The sequence below is a fragment of the Rhinopithecus bieti genome, unplaced genomic scaffold (assembly GCF_001698545.2).
Source record: "Rhinopithecus bieti isolate Rb0 unplaced genomic scaffold, ASM169854v2 scaffold_20069, whole genome shotgun sequence".
NCBI classification, from domain to species: domain Eukaryota; kingdom Metazoa; phylum Chordata; class Mammalia; order Primates; family Cercopithecidae; genus Rhinopithecus; species Rhinopithecus bieti.
The window spans coordinates 124,053-135,159 of NW_016809702.1; the positions used below are offsets into that span (position 1 = coordinate 124,053).

General features: G+C 37.9%; 1 protein-coding gene across 1 annotated transcript in view; it reads right to left on the bottom strand.

The window, feature by feature from the left end:
* Positions 1-229: 229 nt before the first annotated feature.
* The window catches only part of LOC108540875 (heterogeneous nuclear ribonucleoprotein M-like), a 40,393-nt gene continuing 29,515 nt past the window's right edge, over positions 230-11,107 (bottom strand). Inside the window, exons 4-5 of the mRNA XM_017890139.1 lie at positions 4,590-4,704; positions 230-377 (exon numbers count right to left, since the gene is read on the bottom strand). Of these exons, the coding sequence (XP_017745628.1) occupies positions 230-377; positions 4,590-4,704 (263 nt within the window). The remainder of the gene's footprint in view (positions 378-4,589; positions 4,705-11,107) is intronic.

Genomic DNA, 11,107 nt, shown 5'->3' on the forward strand with positions numbered 1-11,107 from the left:
AGGAAGGGAAAGAAAAGGAGAAGGAAGAGGAGGAGGAGGAGGTGAACAGCAGCAGTATGGGCACCCCAGATACCAGGGGAGGATCTTGGTCAGCTGTTGGCGGAGACTCTCAGTGCATCCTCCCAACTTCGGAAGTTCTCAGAAACAATGAGTGGGTCCGGCACAAACTGACCCTCCCCAGGTGTTTGCTCCAGCCCAAGCAAAAGAAAAATGCACTGTCACAATCAGATCAACAGCCTTTTGAAGCATATTGGTGCGACAGGCCCAAGTGGGCCCTTTCAAGAGATGATGGACCCAGTCTCTCCTCCTGCACGGGGGCTACTTTCTGCGAGCAATTCCCGCTGGGTCTCGCCGTCATCTTGGTATCATCTAGCCATCTGCCATGGAAAAAAGAAGATAATGAATATGAGAGAGCATTGAAAGAAGGCTCATTAGTTAGAAAGGAAAAAAATATATATATGGAAAGAATTTAAAGAGGCCTTTAGAGAGATCAGAATTTGAAAAAAGGATTTAAGATTTTAAGCCACACCAGATTATTTAGCAGTCCAGCTTCGGCAAGCCTTTTTCCTTCACTCAAGTTGTAAGGTCATATTGGTTCACTGCAAAATTTTGGGTTTTAGAAAAGTCCTCTGGTAACATCACAAACATTCTAACATAGGCAAAATTTCTCACTTGGAGTTTCCTTAGTGGTAGCTGTTATTTCTCTCCTGCCATGTGACTGACAGGTATACACAGTGGTTAAACCCTCAGACTCTAGGACAGCACGCTTCAAGAGAAGTAGAATACAAACCGCATATGGAAAGAAGTAAAAAGAAGGTAAATTTAATATTTTGAATTTTCATACATTCAAAAGATGATTATTTCAACATGTAATCAGTATAAAAATTATATCACATTCTTTTTTTATTCTACATGCTTGAAATCTGGAATATATCTTGTACCTACATTGGAAGAGCCACAGTTCAGTAGACACATGTGGCTTGTGGCTCCCATGTGAAACAGTACAGTTATAGAGTCAAATATATTTTGATCTGAATCCTGACTCCAATTACTAATATATTCCAGCAAGGAAATTGTCTTTGAAATATAAAGATCACAGAGTCTACCTGTAGGCTTGCTGTGGGGATCAAATGAGTATCTGTGTGCAGTTCTGGCTTTACCACGAAGCCTATTCCTTGGAAAGCATTCAGTAAATGCTGGTGATGGGTATTCTTCTGATTTTTCTCTACGGCAATAGAACAGATGGGTGTGGAAATCTTAGAGGCTCCCACAACACAAAATATAACCCCTCTATATCTTGGTTATTTTGAAACTCCACAAATAAAGTTATAAATAACTTCCTTCTCAGAGACCTTTTCTTTTCCCATAATTAGGAGGGGACTTGCATTTAAGTAGCTGGTAATCTATACTGAGGAAGACTAAAACTTATGTCATCTAAACACTCCAAACGCTCCAGAAAGTAGAACTTTCTGACAAAACAGTTTTATAGCAAACTTGGTATCTTGTGCAGGGAATTCTTCAGTAGAAGATAATTCACAAAATCATAGTTATATCATAAAAACAACAGATTGACAGATACTAAATTAAGACTTTCCAGAGAGCCAACGAACCAAGAGCCCCTCCCTGCTCTCTGACTAACGCGTCTGAGGTGTGCACGCCATTAATCTCATTAGGTCATAGTTTTCTCATCTGTCAAACCATGAGACTAAATGCTATCTATGCTTTCTTCCACTTCTGATGGAATAGCAAGAAAACGTTTTTATTACTTATTTAACCCTGGGTCCTCAGAGAGAAAAGGCAAGGAAAACAGTTTATATTGCTGTAGTTAAGTTAATGATAACAGTGCAATGATATGCCTGTGTGTATATCATTCCATATGATAGTATAATACAATAAAACATCTTAAATATTTTCATCTGCATCATTTTGTTTCTATAAATCCAATTTCTAAGGTTTGCAATTATTCTAAAATCTAGAAATAAGTCACCTCCATCTTGATTTCTACTCCTTTGCATTGCCAGTAAAATTAATCTTGGCTTGGAAGAGAATGTGACCATTATCACCTGCCCTGGATGCCTTTTGACTTTGCTAAATGTGGCACAAATAGAAAAATAATAATCTTATATTTACTACTTACATGATTTCATTGGTACCATCACATTTAGAGCAATAAACTATACTGTAAAATATCAAACACAGCTTCATATGATACCAAATATGTAGATGTGATATAAAACCAAATGTTGTATATATACTGGCCAATATGGTAGTCAGTAACCATCTGTGTCTATTCAGCACTTGAATTGTAGCTAGTACAACCAAGCAACTGAATTTTTATTTGATTCGATTTTAATTAATTTAAATTTAATTAGCCATATGTGACTGGTGGCTACCATATTGGGCTGTGCAGATACAATATTTAAAAAGTAAAACTTAGTCAATTATTGAGAGTTCTAAATACTAGACACATGATCTAGAAACAAAGGTGTGTTTTCTCCCTTCATTTGCATATGTAGTATCATGTCTAAAAATTTCTTTAAAATTGCTTCTATGACAATAACATTTACCATCATGGAGCCTCTAATAATTGCAGGACACTTTTGTAGGTACTTTATATACATTGTCTGAAATCCTCAAACAACCCTGCAAAATAGGTGTCATTACTGCCATTTTACATAAGAATAAACTGAGGCTCCCAGAGCTAGTAAGTAATGCAGTTGTAATCCAAATCTGGTGCTAAACAACTTCAATCATTTCCCCTTCTATTCCCTATTCACTAAGATTTTTTGCAAAAATAAAAATACAAGGTCTCTTGGCTGGGCGCGGTGGCTCAAGCCTGTAATCCCAGCACTTTGGGAGGCCGAGACGGGCGGATCACGAGGTCAGCAGATCGAGACCATCCTGGCTAACACGGTGAAACCCCGTCTCTACTAAAAAATACAAAAAAACTAGCCGGGCGAGATGGTGGGCGCCTGTAGTCCCAGCTACTCGGGAGGCTGAGGCAGGAGAATGGCGTGAACCTGGGAGGCGGAGCTTGCAGTGAGCTGAGATCCGGCCTCTGCACTCCAGCCCGGGCGACAGAGCGGGATTCCACCTAAAAAAATAAAATAAAATAAAAATAAAATAAAATAAAATACAAGGTCTCTTCCTAGAGCTTGAATTTCATAAAATGGCCATAGCTACTACTACATGCACTTTAAATGAATGTGCATGGAGAAAAGAAAGAAACAGATGATCAGAGAAGTGCTACACATTTTGTTCATACGAAATGCAACTCCTTATTAAGTTTCAAAGGAATGACTATTTCCTAGAATTAAAACTATAGTAAGGTAAAATCCAGTGAGTCAACCAATGTGCTTCTCTGCATGTCTGAAGAGTGTCCCTCACTTTAGGGAATAGTGATGCTGAGCCACCTGCTAAACTCGGAGCATACTCAGCTCTCCAGCTTCATGTAGCATTACATCCCTCCTCCCCTAATTGAGCATCAAGTGGAAGTTCTCTGAAGACAGGGACTCCACTTTTTTTATCTCTAAATCTCTAGGATTTGGTATAGTGCCTGACACCTAGCAAGCATGCAATATTTTCGCATAAATAAATGGATGGATAAATTAATACATACAATGCATGAGTTCTCTAGATTCAAGGAACATGCAATCACATAGATATAGCACCTTGACACCAGGTCTTCACAGCATATATAAGCCTCTCTCATGGCCCTCATGTCGTTAACATTTCCCATGTTCCCATGCGGGGACCATAGGTCCTTGCCAACAGAACCTGGATTGCCTTATTGCTGGATCTCCATTATCTACCCCACTTCTTGATATGGTGGATGCTCAATTACTACTTGCATAATGACTGATCAAATGGATCAACATATTCTGTAGATTGATTAATAATGGAGGGAACTTAACTACATAATTTCTCTGTTTAGTGCATTTTGTTTTAAGGTATATTTGATATTCTACTTATTATAACTCTATAAAGTAGGTAGAGAATATTTAATCATTCTCATAAAACTTCGAAAACTGAGAATCAGAAGTTTGAGTGATTCACCTATGACCACACGGCCAAGGAATTACAGTTACCCTTGCCACTTAAGTCTCCTATTATATTACAGCTACACCACATTAGTACAATGCATTAGAGTTCACAGTTCACATATATAACATAATTTGAGTTTAAATGATTCAAATGAACTAGGGGAAACAGGTATTACTGCCATCTTCCATATGAGGACATTGAACCTCAGAGAAGTGAAGAGTGGTACCCAAGTTCACAGTACTAGCAGGGAGCTTAGCATGTTTTTTAGAAACAGAAAGAAGAACCTGTTTTCCTAAGTCCTAATCCAATTTCTTTCCATTTCAGCATACTTTTTTCAGAAGAGAAAATGTTAGCGATTACAAAAGAAGAGAGAATTACTAATGCTGATAAAGGACAGCTTCTTGAGGAGAGAAGACCTTCAGTTCTGGTTTTCAGGGAACGAATGATATTGTCCAACAGCCGGGATGAGGCATGCTGGAGGACACAGGTGGAATAAATTGGACAAAGAGAGTATAATTTTGCACAATAATGCATTAACAGCATACCTGTTGCATGGAAACAGCACCTCTTCACTGCTGTCTTCATCTTCAGACTTAACAACAATACTCCCAAGAAACCATCCATTACCTGTGTCAGTTGACAAAGGAGATTTATTTAATTCTTTAGCATAAAAACACCAGCATTATGATTTTATTCATAGGTCCTCCAAATGTTCCTTTTTAAGTACACATGTCAGGGTACGAAAATATGCACATGCAAATTATGCCAGTAGAGAAATGAAAATGTGAGTGAGCAACCTAATTACTCAGAGTACTAGAAGCAGAGGAAAAGAGAAGATAGGGACCCAAACTCTCTATAAAATTTTAAAAAATTATTTAAAAGCACATGAGCCAAGAATAAAGAGAGAAGTAAATTCACATAAATGCATTTCAGTTATGTTAAGCCATAGAAGATTTATAAGTTTAAATAGTAATGGAAAGTCACAATCAATCATCATTCTTAATAGTGAAAATTTAGAAGTTATCATTGATTACTGTACTTGTCAATACAATTAAAGAAAGAAAAAATGAAAGTAAGGAAAGAAGGGAGAGAGAATGAGGGAACAAGGGAGAAAGGAGAGGAGAGAAAGAAGAAAGGAAAAGGAAAACTGATAAGTATAGAAAAAAGAAACAGAACTGTCATTATTCACAGGAGATATGACTTAACTTAAAACCCAAAGAAATCACAGAATATAGAATTAAGAGTGATGAGAAAAATTGTTAGAAATATAATTAATACATAAAAATCCAGTGTATTTCTATTAACCAGAGAGGAAAGGTTAAAAGCATAATTTAATGAAAGTCACAATGTTGAATTGCTATAAAAATTTAAGAATTTGGGAGTTAATTTAAAATCAGATGTAGTATAATTTATAGAAAAATCATCTAAATGTAGGAAATGACAGCAAAAAAAGCCATAAATAAATGGAGAACTATCCCATATTGGTAAGTAGGAAGATATCATAAAGATGTCAGTTCCTCATAAACTAATTTAAAACCTCAGTGTAAGTAAACCAAATTCACCATAGTGTTTTACATGAAAATCCAGAAGCTGGTAATAAAATTCATGTGGATGATAAAGGCCCAAGAATATCACAAGCACTTCTGATCTTCAGTAAGGGAGGGGAATCATCCTACCAGTTATCAACGTTTATTGTAAATCTATACCAATCAAGGCAATGTGGAATTGGGGCTGGCATGGATAAATTGACTATGGGATAGAAAAAGAATTCAGAATTAACCTTTTCCATTCACATAAACTTGATACAGGCAGCTCTGCTCTGCACATTAGTGTGGAACCATAACAAGAACTGCAAGCTGAAACTATGCAAGCCATCTTAATAATCAAGAGGGAAAACTTATGACTGTTTGATGATCTTTAAACATTTTTTCAAAACATCAAAAAATCTTCACTGTGAATTTAAAATAGCTACAAAAATGTAAAGTAGCAACACTAATATTTAATGTGCTATAATTTAAAACATTAGAAACACTGAAAATTAAAATGTTTTATTTTTTCTAATAAAACGCTTAGGAATTGTTTGGTGCTTGCCTTCTTTTCTCATCATAAAATTTATAATACCGAGGAAGCATCTTTTGCATCTTAGCAAATTATTAAACTCCTAAATTTGGATCAGCTTACAATATTTTTTTCTTTGTGTTTTCAACGTCATAAAATATCTCAGAATTCCTTTAAGTGAAGTTTTTATCAACACCTTCGTCCTTCTTGTCACCACCACCTTCCTCGTCCATGGGCATCAATTCCCCTCATTAATTTCCTCTTACTGTGAATCTAAAGTCTCTCAAATGGTGGCAGTGTCAACACTTTCATGGTGGTAAGTTTTGTCTATAACTCCATTTATGGACTTCACTTCCAGCATTGCCACTTTTCGTTTCTTTGATGCACTTTCATCTTTGAATTATATATTGTTATAAACTGTCACATGGATTCATTATTGGTAAACAAGGAAGCAATACAACTATACACTTTGCTGTCTAGGCATATACTGATAACAAATGCACCACGACCCAGTACCAACAGACAGACTTTGGAAGAAGTGATGTGACTGGTTGCTGATGAGAATGTGCATCTGTTATCCACATAGTGATTTGCAGACTAAAAAGCTAGCAGCAAAGTTTGTACTTATGTGATTGCAGTTACTAGAGCATGGTAGCTGAAATTTGAATTATGCTGTTTGGGGACTTGTGTTAAGTAAATCATTGCAACTGAAATGTGTGCATATAGATTCTATGCAAAGCAATGACTCCTTGTATAAAATAAAGATGACTTTGTAGAGCTCTCAAGTGAAGATGAAGTACTCAATACACAGTGGTAATACAATTGGTGATCCATATGGAAAAGAATGTAAGTTGATTCTATCCTCATATCATACATAGAAATCAATTGCAGATGGAGTAAAATTTTAAATTTTAACAACAAGACTTAAAATATATGTATGTGGATGTATAAACTTGTATCATTAACATCAGGGACACATTCTGAGAAAGGCATCATTAGGCGGTTTCATTATTGTGCAAACTTTGTAAGCATTTACACAAACCTAGATGGTATCACCTACCACATACCTAGGTGATATGGCACAGCCTATCCTCCTAGGCTATAACCTGTTCAGTATGTTACTGTACTAAATACTGTAGGCAACCGTTACACAATGGTAAGTATATGTGTATCTAAACATAGAAAAGGTAATGTGTTTCACTACAATATTGCAACGGCAGTGATGTTACTAGGTAATAGGAATTTTTCAACTCCATTATAATCTTATGGGACCACCATCACATATGTGGTCCACGTTAACCGAAACATGGTTATGCAGCACATGATTGTGCACATATATACATAAAAATATCCGTTTGGAATACTCTAGTGGTAGAGAAGACTTTCTTAAATAAGACACAAAATATGCGGATAATTTAAAAATTACACTATACTCTTAAACTACTTTAAAATTAAGAATTTCAGTCATCAAAATATAACACTAACTAGAGAAGACATGGTGCCAGTCACTGCTAATTGCTCTCCTTTTCTTCTGCAATGCGAGAGATCCACATCTCCCAGATGTCTCTGCAGCCACAGATGCACTATGTGACTAGGTTCTCAGGAATGAAATGTGGCCAGAAGTCATATGTGCAGCTGCCATCTCCCATACTCAAAAGACACTGTTGCAGGGGACTTTCCCTCTTTTCCATGTGCTGTAACCAGCTCTGACCACACAGAGGAGAGGAGACTTAGGTGATGGAAGAATAGCAAGGTGGAAGGACCTAGTCCCTGATGACTGGCTGGGAATGGCTATCTCTTCGGGGCTGTTACCTGTGTGTGGAATATGCTGCTATCTTTAAAAAACTTTTTTGTAAATTACTTTTTATTAGAATACCTTTGCCTTTCCCCTAAATATTATAGACAAGAACATGTATTTCCACAGATAAAGAAATTCAGTTAAGGATAAGAAAAAGAAGAAAGAATGCTCACTGTTTTAGAAATCAGGGTAATGCAAATTAGGGCCAAACAGAATACTATTTTATAGCAACTTACATAAAATAAAGGCAAAAATTAAGTGTACCAGGTGTTGGCAAGCATATGACGCAATAGAAATTCTTATATACTGTAGATAAGAGAAAAACTTAGTAGAATCACTTTTGAAACAAGTAGTTTATCTTAGAGAGCCAGATTTGATCATATCCTTTGACCTACCTAGCAACTGACTTCTATGGATTTACCTTAGAACCTGAGGTTTCTTAGCCTCAGCTCTGCTGACATTTGGGGCCTGATAATTCTTTGTTGTGGGACTGTCTTGTGTGTGGTAAAATGCTTAGCAGCATCTCAGGCCTCTACCCGCTAGGTGCTGGTAGTAACACCTACCAGCTGTGACAACCAAAACAGTCTCCAGACATTGTCAAATGTCCCTAGGGGGCAAATTTGCTCCCAGTTGGGAACCACCCTCCTAGAAGAACTCTTGCTTCTGTGCATTAGAAAGTTTCCTTCAGACTGGGCACGGTGGCTCATGCCTGAAATCCCAGAACTTTTAGAGGCCAAGGTGGGTAGATCACCTGAGGTCAGGAGTTTGAGACCAGCCTGGCCAACATAGTGAAACCCCATCTCTACTAAAAATACAAAAAATTAGCTGGGCATGGTGGCATGAGCCTGTATTCCAAGTCACTCGAGAGGCTGAGGCAGGAGCACTGCTTGAACCCAGGAGATGGAGGTTGCAGTAAGCCGAGATCACACCACTGTACTCCAGCCTGGGCAACAGAGTGAGATTCCATCTCAAAAAAATAAAAACAAAGAATGTTTATTTCAGCTTGTTTGTAACAGTCAAACTGCAAACAACACAACTATGTATTAACAAGAGATGGACAGATTAATTATGTGTTATTATGCAATAGAATATTACACAGTGGTGAAAATCAACTATTGCACCACACATGAAAGTGGATAGACCTTGGAAAGAACGTTGAGTTAAAAAAAATCATGTCCCAAAAGACAGCATATGGCACATCACAACTTTTAGAAGGCACAGAAACTATCGGTGTTTTCAAGTATCCCCACATGATTAGTAAAGCCTTTCTTTAAAGCACAGGTTTCTGAAATCATGAAAAATTTAAAAATCAGGATGGATACCTTGTGGAAGAGGTGAACACAGGTAGAACCACCAGTACTGGTAATGTTCAGGCTTATGTTAGATAGTGGGTTATCAGACTCCAAATAATACACAGTTTGAAAAGAAAAGATGGGAAAAGAATATAACCTAGATACTGTATTATGGCATATTTTTATTTTAGTGGAAAGAGTATTCAGAATGTAGGAAGGATAGTTCCATTAAAGAACTTTAAAATCATGTTAACTTTAAAATTACTCTTAACTTGCCTTAACTGAGTTCCTTAACTGAATTTCAAATAGCCTGATCCCACCAGTCAGAGAAACCCATCTAAATGTCCAAATATCCAGCCAAAACCTGGCCCTCACCCCCAGCCTACCTACCACATTTTCTTCTTTTCCTGTGAAGGTTTTTATGTTCTTCCAGGTCCCTTTGCCAAATGGACAATAGCACTGTGAAGGTTACTTTCAAATATTTATCATACTCCATTCTAACTTAATGTAAGTATTTCATATGTGTTTGTCACCATAGGCCTTGCCTGTGAGCACAGACACCCCATGCATCTCACTGACATTTGCATCCAGCCGGGGACTGGCATCCTGCAGTCCCTCAACAAAGAACCCTGGGGATGCAGTCTGAGGACCTCTGGGATCAGGACCCCTGGAGGTGCTTGTGTTGCAAGCGATAAACAGAAAAGCACATCTACTTCTGATTACTTGGTACCCACTCAGGCAGAATCTCTGGGGTGGGCCCAGGGGTCTATTTTATTTAAGACACTCAGATAATTCCTAAATGTCTGCAGTTCTACAAATTTGCTACAAATTTGAGTCTTTACTGAAGCTTTCTATGTATTCCATTTGTGGTTAGATAACCCTAGACATAACAGTATTTGGGTTAAAAGAACAATACTGTATGTGGCTTCTTCTTAAAAATGGAAAGAAAAAAAAATAACTTGAGAATCTCACTATTGTCCTTCCCATATCTGCATGTTTTTTGTTAATGAATGTTTCCCTCAAAAAAAAAAAAAAAAAAATCAGTATTTTGGAAGTTTGTTGCTCCCTCCATCAAAGCCATTTCTGTATGAGTAAATGAGCCATGTAAACATGTTTAAAATCACAATGTCCCTTTCATTCTTCCTTCTGTCATTTTTATTCTTTGTATCAAACAACCTTGGTTATAATATCATCCCCATCAAATGTCCAGCCTACCTCTTCAAATAAATACCTAATTCTGCTTCTCTTCCTCTGCCTGCAACAGTGATTGCCCTGATGTCGTGGTGGCAGTTTTCTCTATAGCAACGTCCTACAGTGACTCCACCTATAATAATACCACTCCATAGTGACAACGCTCCACAGTGACACTGCTATAGTGACACCACCCTACAGTGACACCACCTACAGTGACACCACCCTGCACTGACAACACCTACAGTGATACCACTCTGTAATGACATGCTCTACAGTGACACACTCTACAGGGACACCACCCCACAGTGACACCACCTATAGTGACATTGATCCACAGAGACAACACTCCACAGTGACACCACCTATAGTGATATCACTCTGTAGTGACACCACCCTACAGTGACACCCCTCTACAGTGACAATGCTGCTCCACAGTGACACTGCATTACAGCAACACCACCCTACAGTGACACCCCTCAACGGTGACAGTGCTGTTCCACAGTGACACTGCACTACAGCGACACCACCTACAGTGATACTACTCCACAGTGACACCACTCTACAGTGACACTGCTCTACAGTGACACTGCTCTACAGTGACACCACTCTACAGTGACACCACTCTGCAGTGAAACAACTCTATAATGACACCCCTCTGCAGTGATCCTGCTCTATGGTGACACTGCTCTACAATGACACCACTCTACAGTGACACCACTCT